The 21,708-nt window shown below is 35.6% G+C and overlaps 1 protein-coding gene across 1 annotated transcript; it reads right to left on the bottom strand.

Annotated features, from left to right (window-relative positions):
• Positions 1-3,811: 3,811 nt before the first annotated feature.
• Positions 3,812-9,683, bottom strand: LOC128520399 (C-C chemokine receptor type 5-like). The gene is made up of 3 exons (XM_053494627.1): positions 9,545-9,683; positions 9,159-9,238; positions 3,812-5,559 (listed from the first exon to the last, which is right to left on the bottom strand). Exons 2-3 carry the CDS (start codon positions 9,203-9,205, stop codon positions 4,464-4,466), a joined length of 1,143 nt encoding a protein of 380 aa, XP_053350602.1. The 5' UTR covers positions 9,206-9,238; positions 9,545-9,683; the 3' UTR covers positions 3,812-4,463.
• Between the last annotated feature and the right edge of the window lie 12,025 nt (positions 9,684-21,708).

Here is a 21,708-nt window from a genome sequence, read left to right as displayed (position 1 = left end):
TTATCATCTTAAGTGCTGTACATGATAAGATGTATTTCTTTAAATATAAAAGAGAAAACCTCTTTCTACATCATCGCAAATCTACAATCTAGCACTTGGCTTGTTATTTGTTATGTTCTCTTCCTGTCCTGGCAACGCTCACCATTACGCCATAGATGGTATCTCTATGTGATAAAACTCTTTATACTATAACTTATGAACTGAATCAGGGATGTAAGATACATGATTCATTAATCATGTATTCATATATTCATATTTATATATTGATTCTTCTCATTAACGTAGTGCAGAAACGTTTAATTTCCTCCCGTAAAAGCTGCACATGATTAATCATGCTGTTGTCTTCACAAGAAGAAACCACAAAAGAACAAAAACAACAGCTCATCCGGATGTGAGTATAAATATCAAGTAAAGCCCTTTATTTTAAACAAAGAAGCACACAGGAGCAAATATTAGCATAAATTTGAGTTTTTTCATTTCAATGCACATGTGTCAACTTTTTCTAGCTCTTTTTTTTTTAAGATGCTAAGAGAGAGCAGGTTCCTGTGAGTAATATTCAAATGTTTTAAAATGAGTTTCATGAAATTATGACTTGGCGCTACCTGTCAAGAAATCAATCATCCAAAAGAAGTCATAATTAAAAAAGAAAGGTACACATACTATCATTTTGTGATAGTGTTTTTAGATAACTCATTGTATGAGAAAGTTTCAAATGCAGAATGCACCAGCCTGCGTCAGGAGTTTTGCTGGTAAGGGGGCTGCGGTCTGACCTAGTTTTCACACCTCATAACCTGATACTAGTTTTGAGGTTTTTAAATGAAATAACATCACAGTTATAAAAATTGTTTTGACTTCTTTTATTCATTCCCAATGGCAGTTCCCCATCTCACCCCCCCCCCTCCCCCTCCCACAGGTCAGTTTTAGCTACCAATTACTACTTTTACTTTGTAATATACTCCAAACATCATCGTATTCCAGGTTTTTTTTTATTTTTTTTTTATTTAAATAAAGCATTTCTTCAAATCACTAGGAGCCACAATGAATCGAGGAATAAAATAACTGGGTCAATGTTAATCATGTTATGTTTTGAAGTTAATCAAGCTTAGTTTTATGACAAATCCACATAGAATAAATACTGCGTGAATAAACCCGGATCACAGTTTTTGCAGAGGTGGCAACATCGCTGACAAGAAAATCCTTGCAAGTAAGCAGAAAAAAATGTGTGTGAAAAAAAACAAAAAAAAAAGGGAGAGATAACAAAGAGGTTGCTAAGAAGCAAAACTAAACAGTATACAGATGAACAAACTCCTCTTGACATACACCGGTCATTGGTCCAACAGTTGCTTGTGCAGTATGTAACCAACGTTAGATATTCACAAGCACTTATTATGTAATGGATGTATGCATTCGTTTCAATTGTTCTCACATTTACAGATGTGCATTTAGTTTTCATGTGTAACTCGTTGTATCCTTCGCATACTATGTTGAAAGCTGTATTTTGTCTTTGGATAGATAGATAGATGTTTCAATCAGCTTTGTTGTTTCTTTCTCAACAACAAAATGTTCCTTCCTGGGTTACTGGCCTTGGCTGTCCTCGCAATCCTCTGGCGCCCATCGCATTCCAGTTGCTGAGAATTTCCACACAGTAAATTCTCCAATGTTTATTTAACACATTCAGAGCTGATTTGAGGCAAACTGGATCTACAGTATATAAAAACTGTAGTGTGTTATTTCGACACATGGGGATGTTGTCGTGTAGACACTGTGGTTTGAATGTGGTGAGTCTCTGTTGCAGGTGGATGGCCACGAGATGTGAAGGTTCAGTAATCAGTGTTGTAATGATTCATAAATGAGCTATTACCATCATTAAGTACGAACGCTATCTCTCTGTTACGGAGAGACAGAGAGCATAGGCCCAACCGCTATCTCTCTGTTATGCAGCATTCTCCCTCCCTAATCTTCTATGTGCCTTGCCTAAAAAAAAATGACAATGAAACAGAATGAATTTTTTTAATGAGACTGATATACAAATACTTAAAAATCTATGTTTTAAAATTTCTCTCTCTCTCTCTCTCTCTCCAGGCCTGTATTTGTAGGGCCAGAGCACTTTACTAGAGCTTTAAATCAAATTTAAATTTTATTTGTCACATACACAGTCATACTATGTACACAGTACGATATGCAGTGAAATGCTTATACGACTGCCAGTGACTTTAAAAAATAAAGGCTCATACATAAGAAATAAATATGAATAAAAATTCTAATTAACTAGTAAAATATACTGTACAAATAAGAACAAAATGATAATATAGCAAATATAGAAATATAAAAGAAGAAAAAAGAAATTTGTCAAAATTTTTAAATGACTAGGGTGTGCAAATATGTATAAAAAGTGACTTATTAAAGTGTCTTATTAAAGTGATTTGTGCAGTGGTCCATAAATGAAAATATATAAATATGTAGTGCAAGTGTGCATGAATGTGTCCATAATGGCCATGAATCCCCAGTCAGTGTTGGATGTTAAAAAGATGGTATTAGTCCTGTGTTGTGTTGTGGTTCACTTCATTCTTTCGCCTGCAGTGAATTGGCTTTTCTGCAGGGTGTAAAGTCTTAGCTTTCCAAATGTTGATGTTGATTATTTTGCCATATTGATAAAAAAAATCTTAAATTCTAAAGGATAACTATGAATGAGGTGAAATGAGATGAGATAAGAATCATGATATATCATCAGCCAAGCTTTATTTGCCAAACAACAGATACTGTGTATATATCATTTCGAGAATACAAAAAGAAATTGTGCAGAATATCAGAACACATTATAAGAGTAGAAGCTACATATATATGTAATACCCTCCTACACTTATTCCGGCATATCTTTTAAGATAGACAGTTTTTTTCAGTATGAAAGAACCATGATCTGACTACCTGCTTCATGTCTGAAATGTCGCCTCCCACGAACTCCCTTAGTGGCCCAAACATGTAATAATGGCTTGGGTGGTGGTAAGAACTGTATAGGGGATATGGCAATAATGCTTAGCCAAGTTCCTGCATAACTTGCTGAAGGTTCACGCAAACAACCAAAGTGATCTGAGTACGGCTTTCTTTAAAAAGGCCATTCAGGTTTTATGCCTTCATTTACAAAAAAAATTTCCTGCTTTAACTCAAACGTCCATATATAAAAGACGTTATAATTTTTATTATATTTGCTCATTTGAACGGTCTTGAATGGTTTACATAATTTACATGTAAAAATAACTCTTATTAAAACATGTTTTTTAATTTAACAAAATAAATACTTGTTCATAAAAGTATGCATATAGACTTCAAGGCAGACACAAAAGTGGGCTTGGGAGAAAATGACTGTCCATCTATGTTGTAATATAAGTGATAACAGGAACTGATTTTTTTCACAACCTCAAATGCAACTTTAAATGAAAAAAAAAAAGACTTCACAAATTATTACAGGCTGTAGTCTACACATTTAGCTGTATCAGTGTGTTTAGCACTGTTTCAAAGATATGACTATTGTCCATATACTGTATTAGTGCAAAATGAATAATTAACTAGCAAAACTTTTGATTTCTATTTAGCTCGGCACATAAACACATACTTAAGATTTAAAACAAAAACAATGACAAACTGTCCAAACAGTGAAAAAAAAAAAACATTTACATTGGCTGCAAGTGTACCATAAATGTACCTTCATTGGCTGCAAGCCAAAACATCTTTATTTTGATGCGCAGTGCACTTTTTTTCATGCAACAGTTATGTCCAGTGTCAGGTCCAATGATTCAGTAATTTCTGCCTACAGGCAGTGATTTTGCAAGAAAAGAAAACATAGGGAGTAAAGAAAGTGTTTCTTGCTTGGCAACATTTGACTTTGAAACCATTAAGAACTTATGTTTGGAGTGGACCCTGAAGAAACAACATCCGAGGACACAAACATAAAAGCGAAGGCCGGTGTCTTTAAAAAAATATTGTGTTGGTAGTTAAACTGTAGAAAAGCAATGTGGCATTTGTGTTTGTGGGGTTGCTCAAGGATGCCCTTTTTGTTGCATATTATTTATTTTGTAATTATAGATCTATGTGAATATGAATGTCAGGCTTAAATCTTTTATAAAAAAAAAAAGTTTATGCCTGCATGATTCCATACTATATTGTACTTATATAAAACTTTCAGACAGTGGCAATAGATTTAATACCGATATGTTCCTGTCAGTATCAGAAGGTTATGCAAGTGCGATATCATTCTGCTTTACTGAAACTCCACCAGACATGCACAGCTTTTAACTTCTGAATAGCTTTGGAATTATTTCTGAATGCCGATCTGTTCAATTTAGTTATTAAATCCTCACTACATACACTTAACTCAATTCTGAGTGCGCCTAGCGGTGACAATATATACAGTATACACATATTACGAAAATGAGGTGTTTAACAACCTCTTTAACAACCTCTACCATTCAGACACCAACTGAGCGTTCATCCACACTTGTGGTCTGTGAATACACTGAGCCTGCTGCCTGGGTCATGTAGCTCTTCACACACTGCACTTGGACACATGGTGTTTGACGGAGGAGCCGGGCGAGGTGCCTCTTAAACTTTTCTCCCACAAACACGTAGAGGAACGGATTGAGGCAGCTGTGCGAGTACGCTATGGCTTCGGTGACTTGTAGCATCAGCTGCATCATCTTGCCAACATAACAATCTGAAGGCAGCTTTTGCCACAGTTCCAGTGCTTTAAGGAATGCTGCAATGTTGTACGGTATCCAGCAGCAGAAAAACACCACCATCACCACAACAACAAGACGAATAGCCAGTTTCTTGGATGTACGAAGCATCAAAAGCCTCCGTAGAACCGTGGTGTAACAAAATCCCACAATAATCAGTGGAATCAGCATGCCCAAAATATTCATTTTAATAAAACCTATGCTTCTCACATGCTTGTGAATTCCATCATTTGGATAAGCAGTGCAAATTGTACCATTCTTTTCAGTTCCAAGATACACTAGCTCAGGAAACGATGCTGCAACAGCCATAATCCAGATGAGCACACTAGCAAAAATCCCAAAAGCCTTTGTTCGGATTCTCAAGGCGAACACAGCATGAACAATAGCCAAGTATCTGTCGATGCTCATCAGCACAATAAAGAAAATACCAGCATAAAATCCAACGTAGTACACACTGAGGACCAGAGTGCATATGAAGTTACCAAAAACCCAGGTATCTCTGGCATAGTGAGCCAGGAAGGGGAGGGAGAAGATTAGTAGAAGATCAGCGATGGCCAGGTTCAGGAGAGACACATCAGTCATGCTTTTTATCTGAGCACCTCCCAGGATCACCCACAGCACCAGCATGTTGCCAGGGAAGCCCACCACGAAGAACAGAGAGTAGAGCACTGGGAGGAACTGGTTTGAATGGGTTTGGTAATCGCAGGGTTCTGTTTCATCAATAGTACCATTAAAGCCATAATAATCAGAGTAGTCATATGCTGGGCTGGTGCTGAAAATATTGGTGCCATCCTTTTCATAATTAGTGTGGTCATATGGTATGCTGGAGCTGAAAACAATGAAAAGAACAAATTAAATAATCTTTGTTGTTTACATAAAATAACAGTTTATTTTATAGTTATGATTGTGTTATGGTTTACCTACTGTGGGTATATTTATAGAAAAGGCTCTATAGGTTGTGAGTGGAATGTATTTGTTTTGTCCTCAAAATGTATGTTTTCTGTGATCTGTACCAAAAGGTTGTTGTTGTTGTTGTTAACCCTACTACTATGCCATAAAAAAGTTTGATTAACAGATGCTATCATTGTTTAATTCATTAATTGATTAATATAACTGGCTGAATAAGCAAGCAAATTATAACTCAAAGCAATTTTTTGTTAAATTAAAAAAAGGGATTCGAAAATATTTTCTTCTATTGATGATTTAAAAATAAATGTGTGATAAATATATATATATATATATATATATATATATATATATATATATATATATATATATATATATAAGTTAATATGTTAATGCCCAAACACACATACTGTATACTGTATATGTCACACAGTGGCAAGAAAAAGTACCTGTGAACCTTTTGCTTTTCTGCATTCATTTGTCATTAAAACTGACTTGGCCACACCAAAAGGTGGATTTTGTTTTTCTAAAGCCATTCTATTGTGAACTTGCTTCACTGTCCTGTTGCGTCACCCAAATTCTATCAAGAATTTTTGATATGTTTGGAAATTCATCTTCCCCTCAATGACTGCAAGCTGGTTACGCCCTGATGCAGCTGAACAGGCCATCATGATGTTTCCTCCACCATACTTTACAGTTAGGATGATGCTTTCATGATGATATGCAGTGCCCTTTATACACCAGATGTAGTGCTGTGTGTACTTTCCAAATAGTTCATCAGCTCAAAAACATTTTGCCAAATTTTTTTTTGCTAATCTGTGGCTTCCTTTGCAGCGTGGACACTGTACTTGTTCAATGTTTTACATAATGTAGACTTATGAACACAGAATGTTAGCCAGTTTCAATGATGCCTTCAAATCGTTGGCTGTCACTCAGTGTTGTTTCTTTACCCCATTAGATCCCCTAATGAGGCATGGCTCACATTAGCATTCTCTTCTAATGCAGAGCAACTAGACTCTAGTGGTTTTTTAACAGTCAAAGTAGCTCTAGTCCACACCTCTAAACTCATTCTCTTAACAAGACACCAGGTATGCTAACACCTCCAATTCCACAGTTGTATGAGGTCATTAACTTAAGGAGAAATGGAGAAGGAACCTGGAGATCCTCAAAGAAACCCACCTACTGTAGCACAGGAAGAACATGCGTACTCCAAATATAAACCAGAGATGAAATTCGAACCCCTAGCCCTGGAGATGTGAGGTGACAGATCTAACCACTAAACCACTGTGCTGCCATAAAGAAACCACTAATGAAAAAAGGAATAGCATACAATATTCTCTGTGCACAGGGTTTCCAGGTTATGTATTGCAATAGCTGCATGGTACAGATACAGCAAATCATGCGCATTATTGCTCATTTCAGTCCTATCACATAACGGAGATAAAGGACACACACACATATGCGCACGCGCACACACACACACACACACACACACACATACGTTGTGTCTACCTATTTAATTATTTATTTTTTTTAATTTTGGTATAATATGAAAAGCATGTTTTAAATTAGGTTTAGACAGGGTGGAAATTTTGATAAGCTGGCTGACTTTATAAATAAACAAAAAACAACAACAACAACAAAAAGAAATACTCCACCTACTATTCACATCTATAGTAATTGTTTCAGGAAACATTATTTGTTCAATCTCATTAATGTATTTATTTTGGGTTATACTCCTACTATAACTGCATTGAAAATCAGAGTCAGGTTTATTAAAGAGCACATTTAAACATTTGAAAGGATTTGCCTTAGTAATGTGGTTCAAACTGTTAGAAAACAGACATAAAACAAGAATAAAAAGAAAATCTGTTTAACTACAGTAGACCTGTGCTGAATATATACATACGTTATATGTTAAGATAAAAAAAAATCTGCACTGTGTGAAAACAAAACAGAGGCAGAGCAGAATGTGTGCATATGTATAGCAGGAGTACAACGTGTTACGTTAATAGAACTACTTGTGTAGTTTCACAAAAAAGACTGTAATTATAGACATCCAGGGTCGTGTTTAGTAAGAAAAAGAACGATGTCATCTGACCCGACACTAAATGGAGTTATTTTCTCAAAGGTGATGAGCAAAATACTTTGATATTTATAATTTATACCTATTTTTTTTCAATTTTTCTAATTTATTTCAATTTATTTTTAATTCTGTTAAGCTGCTTTATGACACACACAAACACACACACTATGCAAATATTTCATTTGAATTTATTTCTCTTAAATCATAACAATTTTGGGGTGATTATTATTTTATTTTATTGAAACAATGACCACTGTTAAAAGCGCTATATAAATAAAATTGAATTGAATCGAATTAAGTAGTAAAGATGTCTTTTTTCATAATTACATTTAATCCGTGCACCGGAAAACTTGCTGTATGGGTAGGGTGGTCAGGAGGTTACAAGCATTTAGTCATATGGTGCATGTAGGGCATTATTACAGTATAATTCTATTGTTTAAGTTACAGCCAAATTAACCATCAGTGCTTTAGACAATAAAACATTTTAATGTCTTTATTGGTAAATAAACAAATGCAATTGCAGGTTAAGTGCTGTTAAATACGAGGAATGACAGAGGAGTTCAGGAGACCTCATATCAGGCAGCATAACAGCACTCTGTCTTTAATCTTGGATTATTTTACTAGAAAGCATTTTGTATTTCTTATTCATCATTGAAATGAATTCGTAGTCTTGTACATTACAGGAATGGCTTATAAATTTCCCCATATCACGTTTTACTATGCCACCTGCACTGCTGGTCATGTTAAAGCAAGAACACAAATGCTGTAATCGTATCTGTGGTAACTTTACTGTAGAACATTACATCATGAGATAAATTAACAAAGGAAGCAGAGACAGACTTACTGCCTTAAGTCTGGTAGACAAGGTTCTGTAAACTGTGACCACATCTTTTAAATAACCCGAAATGATACGAGCCTTTGACATCAGCTACAGTACAACTGTAGAAGTAGAATAAAATGAATTCTGCTACACAGGCACGATTAATTATTATGTTACTATCAGATGAATTATTTCGACTCAACGCTTTATTTATAGACACCAGTACAAGCTTTTTGTACTTTCCTAAATGTCTTGTGTCATGATGCAGATTCTAAAACAACCCGCTCATGTCCATTCCTTAATGTTTAATTAATAGATACAATAGTTAATAACTATACATAATAAAGATGTCATGATGAAGGAAGATTAAAGGGTTTAAGATATTGCAGGTCTCACCTTGAGATTATTATGACTCTTAACCCCTTCAATGACACTGAGAGTTAATAAAACATTGTAGTGTTTCTACAAAAAATCTAAAAGAAATATAAAATAAAATAAATACAATCATGACTGTACACTAATTAAAAACAAACACAAAGTTTGTTCGATTTTACAATTGTATTCGAACCGCTATTACACTAGCTTATGACTTGGCACATGTGTTAAAAGTTCTCACCTGTGTGTCGTGAGTGTCTGAAGACTGCTGCTGATATTGTCTGCCATCTCTGCCTTTCAATGAAACTTTAAACAATTTTGCTGAAGTAAACATAAAGAAAAATGCAAAAAGACGTTAAATGATTGTAAAGCCAAGTAAAGCACTTGTGAATTTTGCACACCACGGGTTTCTATAACATTTGCTACCAGAAATAGGGCAAATGCCAGTTCATGAAATGAGTCAATAACCTGCAAAATTGTACTTTCTATGCATAAAAAAAGAAGTACTAAAGTCTTACCTGTGTACCCACAAAGGACAAAATGATTGCATGCAACAAAATTATTTTAGTTATAAAAGAAGTTGTGCAAATAATAAGGAATGGGCAAATTGTTTCAGAGAATACTTACAAAAATGTTAAATTGATGGACTTGGCCTTTGGGTCTCAAAGCCAAAAGTAAAATAAAATAACAGATGTTTGAGGTCTCTGGTTTTGACACTTCCGTTTTTGTAAAGAGTATGGGGGCTCTGTGCTGAAGTGCACAAAAGAAGCTGCACTTAATTAAGTTTGCTCAGAGCAAGCTTACGATTGGCTCTTGACATATTGAAACCAAGGTAGTGGCTAATGTTTTTTTGCAATTTTGTTTTTTTTTTCTTTTAAGCATGCAATGCATTCAAGTTCAGGATGTCTTTTTTGTTAGTGAAACGCTTGCATGAAGTGTAAACCAAACTTGAACATGCTTTCCTTACACATCAGTATGCTTCTCACATGAAACCCGAGTGTAGTGTAACTGACTGAAAGCTCTCAGGTGTAAGATTGACACCATTGATGCATTATCAGATCAGACTATCAGTGGTTTCATCAAATGTAGACACGTGCACAAAGGATGTTTCCCTGACGCTCAGAAATTGATCAAGGTCACGACAGGGCATTTGGTGGTAATATTAGCTCAGATACACGGCTGCATTTGTGAGTTTAAATGTTTGCATGTTTCTAAGGTTCCCTAATGCTCTACTGGGTGCATACAATGTTTTTACTGAGTGCCAGATATGATCAACTAAAAAGGCATTTTTGTTTTTGGTAAAAAGGATGATTTAGCAAATAATTAAACTTTGTATACCATCACAACACCCTATTTAAAAATGTCTCTTTTTATACATTTCAACAATTATGGCTTATGGATATGCCTAAAAAGCAGGCTGAAATTGATACTATAAATTTTGTGTATTTTTTCTTAAAATCATTTTTTGATTTCACAAAAAACACAAAACATGAAAAGAATTGAAAATAGAAAAAAATTATACTAATAATTAAACTCAACACTAAAAATTGATTAGATTTCTTTAACCCACCTGCTGCCTCTTGTCGATTAGGAGAGTGACAGAATGTTCTCAGGTTTATTTACTTCTCAAAGAGGTATATAAGTCCTGAGCCAAACATCCTGTGTAAACAAGTATCATGTACACCAAAGAGCACAAGCCATTCGCACGCTCTATAGAAATGTCGGGAAACCAAAGAGGGGAAAGTTTTACAGACGTCTGGATAAATTATTCAAGGGAATACAGAGGAAGAAGCAAGCATGTGATGGTTTATTGGGACTTAATTCAAATGAGTTAAGAGGGATTTAATTAAAATGATACACCACAAATGTACACAAACCTACATAATGTATACATTAAATAAGAATTGGTGGTGGGTAGATCATCAAAAATAATTTCCAATTTAGGCAATACAGTGACACTGTGGTTAACACCAACACCTCACACCTCCAGGGTTAGGGGTTTGAAACTCGCCTTCGGTCTGTGCACGTGGAGTACACATTCTCCCTGAGTTTGGTGGGTTTCCCCCAGGTACTCTGGTTATAACTCCCACATCTGATCGGCATTTCTAAATTCCCCATAGTCAGAGGTGGGTGGAGTAGCCAAAACATCTCCTCAAGTAAGAGGAGCTGTACATCAAAATAATATCACTCAAGTAAAAAGTAGTTATTCAGAATATTATGCAAGTAAGAGTAAAAAAGTATTCATATATATATATATATATATATATATATATATATATATATATATATATATATATATATATAGTGTGTATATATATATATATATATATATATATATATATATATATATATATATATATAGTGTGTATATATATGAATACTTTTTTACTCTCACTTGTATAATATTCTGGATAACTACTTTTTACTTCTACTTGAGTGATATTATTTTGATGTACAGCTCCTCTTACTTGAGGAAATGTTTTGGCTACTTCACCCACCTCTGACTATGGGGAATTTAGAAATGCCGATCAGATGTGGGAGTTATAACCAGAGTACCTGGTTATATATATATACACACAATATATATATATATATATATATATATATATATATATATATATATATATATATATATGAAGCTGTTCTTTTGCAGGCGTAACATTCTTTGTATATGATGCCAGGGATGCATTATATTTTTGGGGATGCATGGAGATGTTCAAGATGTGTATTGGCGATTAATTCTGTACTAAAATATACTTATATATTCAGTATATTATAATTAATATTCATACTTATATAATTCATACTTATATACTCATAGACTATAACAGTAACATTATATGTCCAAGTAAAGTTAACATAATCACACAAACATATTCTATACGCACCGCAACAGTGCACACTAACCACAAGACCCCACTAGTAGCAGCATGGATTTATGTGAGATCCGCAAAATTTAAGAAAAATACGGAAACTTTAGTTTGCGCATGCGCAGTGAGTGTATGCACGACGGATTCACAGGTAGGATGAATTTAAAGAACACCGGCTAAAGATTTTTTTCCACTATGCCGCTGATTGGTCAACCGGAGTCACGTGATTATTGTTGCTGCGTCTGATTGGCGGTAGATCCACCAGCTGCATGTGTAGAATAAATGGTTAGAAAAGTAACTTCTCGATGGTAGCCGAGTGTAGCGGCAAATCTACTCAAGTAAAATTTAAAAGTATGGTGCAGAAAAAATACTCATAGAAGTAATTTTTTTCCCTCCAAAAAAAGTTACTCAGGTAAATGTAATGGAGTAAATGTAACTCGTTACTACCCGCATTCAGGGTATTCATGGCATTGTGGCCTTAATCTTCTAGGAAAGGCTTCAGGCTCCATGTGATCCTACACACCGCATAAGCAGTATGGATATGTTTGTGTTTTAAAATGTTCTCCAACAAACTTTGAGGATAGTATTTTTATTCAATTTAAAATTACAACTTTTGCACTTAATAATTACAGTATTTTCTTGTTGTTGTAGTAAATAAATAGGTTGACATTTTCTTTAAGTTTTTATTCCAGGTAAGTCCATTTCAGTTCCAAATTGTAACAAAATGCAGTAATGTTTGAAGTTGCTGAATTTTACATTCAGAAGTAAGTGATTCTAAGTACGTTGTGTAGGGTTGGTCTTCTAGACATGGTTCTTGTTTACACCTGGCTGTTACATCACTACAGACTGTGGGCTTGCAACCTTTTCATAACCACAATTAGAAAGAATTTAATAGGAAATCCAGAAAAGCCACCCAAAGAAACCAATATATTAGAAGTCTTATGGCTTGTACGCCTACTTTTTAGGGTTATGATGGTGCTCGGGAAAAACCTGGCCTCTCATATAGTGCGAGGCGACGTCAGAAATGTGGGTCAGTTGGTGAACGCTGTCTCGAATTCTTTTTGAGTTCTTTCGAACGCTGTCTCTGTTTTTCTTTTCTTTTCTTTTTTTAGCTTTGTACACTTAAACACTCACTTTTCGTTGCCGAAGGCTGAATAAAATGTAAAAAAATGTTTTCGAATGACTGGGGATAAAACAAAATTATATAAGTGCATTTTTCAGCACATAACATCAGCTTAAAAAAAACTATTAAGAGGGAATTCATGTAAAATTACTCCAAGCACTTAATTGATTAAATAACTAATTTTTAAAAGGGGTGAAATAAGATGGAACAATAAAAGTATTCAAGTTACATCAATGATACAATTTTATTTATTATAGGAAGTCACCTACACTAGTGATTCATTGATAGATTTTGTAATGTTCGCAAAACTTTTCTTCTTCTTGTAAACTTTCCTAGCTGCGGCTTTTTTTTTTTTTCACACAAGTACGTCGTTTTTACCATAAACACCCCACCTACCCAATCATCGCCACCCCTTCCCCCACGGAAATACACATTGTTCCTCTTCAGGCTTAGCAGATCTGTATACATGCCTCTGTTTGTCTTGTTATACTTTAGTTCTGAGCTGTGGTTTCTTGGTTTCCTCTTTTCCTAGTTGTCAAAGTCTGGTTTCAGGCCAGGTTCATCTGATAAAATATACACTTCATATTTTTAAAACTATTTATCTATATCCCAAAAGTGTTCAAGTCAAACCGGGACTTTTGCTTGTTCAGCATGACATAAGGTTCTGTATGGCACTGTAAAGCCACGTTACATAGAAAGAACTTAACCTCCATGAGAGGTATGTGGGTGTTGGGCCGTTTTTAGCTTTGAAGGCGAGCATCAGGATTTTAGATTTGATGCGGACGCCAATGCAAGGAGCAGAGAAATTGGGTGGATTGGGAGAACTTGGCAAGGTTGAAAACGAGACGTGCAGTTGCATCCCAGATCGGCTGCAGAGGACGAAAGGTGCACAGAGGCAGACCTGCTTGGAACAAGTTGCCGTAGTCCAGTCTTGAAATAACAAGGAACCGAACAAGCACCCAAGTAAGCTGTAAAGAAAGAAACGGCAAATTCTTCGACAAGTTTGAGTAAGGTTAGCAGTGTGTGGGGGGAAAAAAGGCAGTGGCTGAAGGAGTGGTCTGATTGTTGTCCAGGGAGATCGCAAGGTCTTGACCATGGGGTCATTGACTATGGTCCTGACCAAAAGTTTTTTTTGTCCAAACATGTTGAAATGCCTTGGCACAAGGTCAAGACTGTATGAGGGATATGGCAATAACTCCAAAGTGTGGCTTGGGGTCCCGTCAGGTTCTTGACATTTCCACACAAACGCACACATATGAAGCTAATTTATACCCATTATTCATTAATATAAAATTATATACATGTATGTCCTTTTCTATGAGCTTACTTTATACATACACTACAGTTACCAACTGAGTATAAAGGCTATGATATGCTGCCCAGTGTTGGGTGTAATGCGTTTTAAAAATGTAATCCGTTATTCAATTTGTGTAACTGTGCGCCAGACAGCAGTGATTCTGTTAGTGTGTGTGTGTGTGTGTGTGTGTATGTGTGTAAGTAAGAGAGAGAGAGCGAAAATCTTACAAGCCCCACCCTAGATAACCAGCCCCTCTCTGTTATTCCTGCTGTTAGTAGTTAACAGATTATGGGCCAAACTTAATGATAGTAGAGTAATTATAAATGTCTTGACTAAAACAACATGCATGAAAAATCACAAAGGAGTTTTAATTTTCTGCAATGGAAAAGTACTCTAACTAGTTACTTTTATCAGAAGGTAATGTTGTAATGTAACTGATTACCTTTTAATGACAGTCATTTTGTAATGCAGTTAGTTACTTTAAAAAGTAAGGCCTCCAACACTGATGCTGCCCTTGGTACATGTGTACATTATTATTATTTAGTTTTAACACAAAAAGTTTGGAAAGACAATCACAAGTACAGTCCAATAAATTAAGATCAACATTGTAAATTGATTAAAAATCAAAATATAATGAAGACAAAGATTAAGAGCCAGAGAGTAATCCAGGGTACCAAGTCCGAAAAAGAGACAAAAGTTGACCGGTCAGAACTTGCAGAAGAGAAGAATTGTGGTTGGGCCAAGATCTACCTCCAGGTCCGGGGGACAATTAGATCTGGATAAGGGTCTAAGATGTCCAGAAACCTAAGACCATACCCAACCCTGTCCATAGACACTGTCAATCGGTTAAGTTCTTTGTATAAGTTATTCATAACCACCCTCAATGTTCAGAAGGGGTAGTGGTTTAAGTGGTGATGTTCACCCCAGTGGCTCTTCTTGTTGGGCTCATAAAGTCTAATAGATAATTTTCTATTGAACAGGGTTGACATTCTATCTAAAGGGAAGAATGAGATTAACAGGGCATTTACCTAAAAATCCCATATTTTTAGGAAACTTTATTGTCACTATAAACCAGATTTTGAACGCTATTTAATTGACATTATGTTGAGGTGCGTAATTCGTTAGTAAGATCACAATGAAAAGCATGCCTGCAAATGCCACCATTTCTGCCTCCTGACACCGTGATATTTATTTTATCCTGAATGTAAATCACAAAGATGCATTTACTGAGCATCGAGTTTCAGTTCATGCTTTTAATATTATACTTTCTCATTATAAGAAAGTAAATCAACTAAAATAACTTAAATTAAATTGTCTGCACTCTGACAATAATTTAGAAAAGTTTGGTACAGTGGTAAAATATGCTACTAAATACGGTATTAAAATTAATAAAAATAAGTCAAAATGTTACCTTCATCCAGATTCATTTATGGAAACCTGTCCATTTGCTAAAAATATCCTTTTTTTTTTTTTTGCTTTATAAAAAGGCATTCGCACATCATAATCATTCGACTTTGTTTAAAATAGGCGGAACTGTAAAAATAACTTCCTTACAGTGTTTTTCTGTGGTCTTTAAGTTTTTTTAATAAATATTTTCAGTTCTTCTTTCCAAGAAATCGGAGACAAGCTTTTTCTAGGAGTTAGAGGGAAATATCTCTGCATGGCAACCTGTAAACAGATTCTAAGCAGAACTTACATGGTCCCCATCCACAAAAATATATAAAAAAGAAGAAGATAGCATTTAAGAAGGGTCAAGTTATTGAGCTTCATCAAGCAAAGAAGAAAGGAGAATTGAAATTTTCTTTATTGTTTAAAATGCTTCATATTTCAAAGCAGTAATATCTAAACATAAAGTATATACCGTAATCATGAACACGATATAGTGATACAGGTAAACCTTTAAAATCCTTGCATGCATAATTCGTTCCAGAAGCATGCTTGTATATCATTGCACTTGTATATCAAAGTGAATTTCCCCAAGGAAATAATGCAAACTCCGATGATTCATTTCACAACTCAAAAATATTTATATAAAAATAATTGATACAAAATATAAAGTAAAAATAAAACAAATTAACCTGCACTTTAAAAAGAATCCTGACAGAGCAGTGTTTCCGTTAGAGTGAAACAGTGTTTCCGTTTTACACAATAGCCCCCCCACCAAATAAAGTAGCCCACTCATATGCGTGCACGTGCATGCACAAACACGCACAAACGGAAACACTGCTCTGTTAAGAAACTTCAACAAGCAACCTCTCTAATGACACTTGCTTTTGCTTTATGTGCACACCCGCATGGTCACAATGTATGTACTACTACAGTGTACTACTATAATAAATAGTAGACGTGTGCATGGATGTTAAGTATATGTGTGGCGCACGTGTACTGAGACTGTGCATGGGAGATGATTACCTATAATCCCGCAGAGCAAGAGAGAAGAACCAGTGGCTCAGTTGTGATCACGTGACGCTTGGCAGACAAAGCGCATGCGTACTACTCGTATATCAAGACACACTTATTAATTAAGGTAAAAAAATATATATTTTTTAGCTTGTCTTGCAAAACGCTTGCAGACAGAGTTACTTACAATCCAAGGTACTGTATATTACTTTTATAAATACACTTATAGACAAAGTATTTGGCCAAACCTGTTAATTTTTGAATTCAGGTGTTTCAATCAATCAGGCCTTTTATCCTCAGTGAAGGGCAATCTTAATGCTTTATCATACCAAGACATCCTGGATGCTACGCTTACAACTTTGTGGCCACATGACTGTACCCCAGTGCACGAAGCAAGGACTATAAAGACATGGTACAGTGTGGAAGAGCTTGACCTGCCTGCACATGTCCCTGACCTCAAACCCCATTGAGCAAGTTTGGGATGAACTGGAACGTAGATTGTGAGCCAGGCCTTCTCGTCCAACATCAATGTCTGCCCTCATATCTAATTCCCACTGAAACACTCCATGATTTTGTGGACAGACTTCCATGAACAGTGGAAGCTGTTATAGCTGCAAGTATTGAAGTAAATGTGTTTGGATACAGTGTCATTGCAGGTTTGGCCAAATACTTTTGTCCATATAGTGTATACCAAAGGTAGCAAGCATTTCGGATCATGTAGCTTATTTAGCTACCATGTATACATGCATAACATTTGCCATTAGAATGGGGGAAAAACAGAAAAGTACAGTTTAAAGAACATATTTAGAGCTCCTTTTATGATGAGCCAATTCTATGACCATGCATACTGTGAGACACCAGAAGATGACTTATGATTGCATCAAATTGGCAGATACAGCACTAATGATTATTAAAATATGCAAATGCTAAGTTCTACTTATACATCTTTCACCTGTGCAATATATTAATTTTGCTGTTATCTGGAAAACGGTTTTGAATCTTTGTGTCGACTGACTGAGCTACCGTAGTTTGTCACAGGAAGAGCAGGGCTAAAAGCAGTGTTTGGAATATACATGCAAAGCCAAGAAAAAGTTGACAATGTTGTCAAGTTCAGAAGACAACGAGGAGCCATCGTCTGTAAGGCCTTAGTGAACCTAGAGATCATGTGACATTCTTGGCGAAGTTATACAGAGCAGAACCAGGACTGACAGGGATGATGACCTCAATAGAGCTACAGTAGACGACAGAGCAAAGACCTCAGTAAATCTTTTGGAGGAGAGTAATCCTCAGACATGGAACAACAACCACCTTGGTGAAGGGGCAGATCACCCTTTTTTTGATGAAGCCTGCATGCTGGGCTGTATCTACGTCTGTCTCGGCCTCGTAAGGTGGTGCCGGTGCCATGCCTGGTTCGACCTGCTTAGAGTCAGTCTTAATAGAACCTGAAAATTATAGAACTAAGCAATATTAGCATGCATATCGTAATTATATAAAAAAAAGCCTGAACACAAAGACCAAGAAATGTATATAAACTTGTCATTAAATCAAGATAAAGATTAATATTGGGTTAGGGTTTTACATGTATATCATTACCATCCTTGAATAAATGTAATTAATATTAAAATAGGTGGGTTGGGGTTTTATGTGTATCGTCACCGTCTTTTCAAGAAGTAGCAGCAGAAGTTTGTACACTTCCTGTAGTAGCTTAACCTTGACACTTCCTGCTGTATTCTTTCATAAACCCTGAAAGGCCCAATAGACTTGATGCCCTATTCTGCTTACTTTGGCTGATTGTTACTTCCATCATTTTTCTTTTTTTTATTTTTAGAAATACCTTCCTAAGCTGTTGCCTATACATAAAAGTACTATAGATAAGCTGTTGAAAAGACAACAATGAGAATTGTTTTTAAATTGGGCAGAATGTTTAAATGTGAGTTAATTTACCCTCAAGACTTATTTTAAGTCTGTTATATAAATATAATCCAGTGGAGGGCAGTAACAACTCTTTGTGTCATACTCAGGGGATTTTTCTGTGATATGCCCCAAATCTTAAAGTTTCAGAACCTACGTGAGCAATAGCAGGCACTCAAATGCTAATTATCTGCATCCGTCATAAAAATAAATAGTATGGCACAGTATAATGGTCTCACCCCAGGTCAATATACAGCCTATAGGCTAATTTACCTTGAATTATTACTAAGATGCCTAGTTTAAAAGTATAATATATATCAGTGTTTTGCTCTGCTAATTTTTGTAATTTACTTGTGTATGTAAGGGCTGAGAATAAAAATAAATAAATAAATAAATAAATAAATGACTAGCTTAATTAATCACACACTTTTTAATTAATTGAAAATGATTGCAATTAAATTTAATTACAAAATTGCAATAATATCTGTTTAAACTAATATTAAAATTATATGTGAATACTATAAATAATGTTATTTTACAATATTATCATATTATAATACTTTATTATTATATATTTAATATATTCGTACTAAAACTTTAACCAGTTAATTACCAATTTCTATAAAAATACCAATGAAACAAGTTCAAATTCAATTTCAGTGCTTTAAAGACAATTGAATGAGATCGATAGTGCCTCTGTTTGTCCATCAATGGTAAAACGATGCAGAAGTGCATGTTTAGCAAAAGCTCCAGAGAGGGAAATCAATGATATCTTTGAGACATTACAATATTATTGTGTTCATTCCCACATTTCTCTATATTTATATACACTGATAAACCATAACCACCTGTCTAAGATCAGGAGGGTCCTCTTTGTGTCATCAAAACATCTCTGACCTGTTGAGACACAGACTCCACAAACGTCTGAAGGTATTTTGTGGAATCTGACACCAGCAGACCCTTCAAGTCCGGTAAGTTGTGAGGTGGGCCCTGCATGGATCAGATTAGTTTATCCAGCACATCACACAGACACTCAGTTGGATTCAGACCTGAGAATTAGGAAGGGCAAATGAAAAGCTTAACCTCCTTGTCATGTTGCTTAAACTGTCCCTGAACCATTTTTGCAGTGTGGCAGGGCTCATATTACTGCTGGAAATCACACATATTTCATTAGACAAGGTAACCTTCTTCCCTTGCTACATGATCTTGCTCTGATGTTTATAAGCCCACTGTACGTGGTTTGGTGATGGACATGGGTCCTAATGGGCACAATGACCAGTCTGTAGATACACAGGCACATTACACAGGAAACTGTTGCGCATTGTGTTCTGACACTATTCTATCAAAACCGGCATTCATTTTTTAGTAGCTCACCTGTGGTCTGTGTAAACACTTAATAAAAATTATCTGATCATAGCAGGTCTTAGTATTAGGCAGATACAGCCTCAGGCAAACAAAAACATATAGCGTTTTTTGCCTGGCCATTATTTGTTTAACAAAAATGAAGAAAAAAAAATGTGGTCAATACTAAATATCCATATGAGTCAATCAATTGAAAATCCATCTTTAGTTGCAATAATTAGAAGTATTTATCAGTCTTTCACATTGTTTGGTCTGTTCTTCTTTATAACATTGCACTAAGGTTTTTATCATTGCATTGTCAGGGCCCGTATTCACAAAGCTCCTTAAGCCTAAAAGTTGGTCCTAGTCATGAAATTCTAAGAAAATTCTTAGAATTATAACATTTTCTTAGAATTTCACCTTAAATTTAGGACTAAATCTGAGTAAAGATAAAAACGATTTACAAAACATCTTGGCACTAAAAACAGCTCCTAAGGTTATAATTGTAAAGATGAGGACTTTTATGGCTTAAGAGTTTCTATAGCAGAGGACAAAATGGTGGAAAAAATGAATATTTTCTAAACACTGAATGTAAAGCTAAAAGTAAACACTGTCCAATTTGGTTTTCTTGTTGTTTTACTTCCTTCCATTTCTCTTGGATTTTTGGCTACATACCATCCAAAAGTGCAACTAAAAATAGACTGTCCTGCAATCATGTACGGTAAACTGGTAAAAGGTGAGCCATTTTGCTTCTATCAATCTGAAATGGATTACAAGTAGTAAAATCAGTATGGTAAATAAATGTAAGAACTTAAATATTAGTAACTACTGCGTGAAAATTGATTGCTTTAAAAGTAGACTCATTTTCAACATTTGACTGTTAAATTATCTTTAAGATATTTAGCATATAACAGAAACTTTGTATAAAGTAGCCTGTAGTCATGATTATACAAACATTATGATTTCACTGTCTGTTCTATTATCATGTATTCTATTTTCACGAAGAGCGCACTTCAAGACCTTTGCAGAGGTCAAAGGTAATTTTTTATCAATCAATCACAGTCTTTGAATTGCTGCATCATCCCTAGCAATGGGGTCAACCACACCTCCTCACTAAGATGAAGGTTTTTGTACTTTCTTTACTCAGAGTAGCTCTGAGAAGTTTCTTTAATCACTTTTAGTCTAGGCCTCCCAGCTAGGACTTTTAAGCTAAGATAGGAGATCTCTCATAAAATTCTAAGAAGCTTTGTGAATACGGGCCCTGGCCTTTCAGTCTTATCTTGGCCATTCTGAAGTAGATTTACTGATGTGCCCAAATTATCACACCTCTACTGCTGTGATTGACAGTCGGTATGAGGTGATCCTGCTAAAACTTCTTTTTTGTCTTTTGGCTGTCCCCTTTCAGGGGTCGCCACAGCGAATCATCTGCCTCCATCTAACCCCATCCTCTGCATCCTCTCTCAGAGCTGATTCTTGATGCAGACCCACCTCCACCTTGAACTCTTTTGTCACACCTACAGCACATCTCATCACGCTCTTACAGCTCTCATACATGTCCAGCACCACTCTAACATACTTCTCTTCCACTCCAGACTTCCTCATACAACACCACAGCTCCTCTCTCAGCACCCTGTCGTACGCTTTCTCTAGATCTACAAAGACACAATACAACTCTTTACCTTCTCTGTACTTCTCCATCAGCATCCTCAAAGCAAATATTGCATCTGATGTACTCTTTCTAGACATGAAACCATATTGCTGCTCACAAATGCTCGCCTCTGCCCTTAACCTAGCTTCCACTACTCTTTCCCACAGCTTCATTGTATGGCTCATTAACTTTATGCCTCTG

Source organism: Clarias gariepinus, chromosome 4, assembly GCF_024256425.1.
Source record: "Clarias gariepinus isolate MV-2021 ecotype Netherlands chromosome 4, CGAR_prim_01v2, whole genome shotgun sequence".
Lineage (NCBI taxonomy): Eukaryota > Metazoa > Chordata > Actinopteri > Siluriformes > Clariidae > Clarias > Clarias gariepinus.
This window is presented reverse-complemented; position numbering and strand designations above follow the sequence as displayed.

Bases quoted from the DNA above. Each gene is read 5' to 3' on its own strand.
- LOC128520399 (XM_053494627.1), bottom strand. From the start codon at position 9,205: ATGGCAGACAATATCAGCAGCAGTCTTCAGACACTCACGACACACAG. The intron at 5,560-9,158 runs GTGAGAACTTTT...CATTGTTTTCAG, and splicing joins CAGACACTCACGACACACAG to CTCCAGCATACCATATGACC.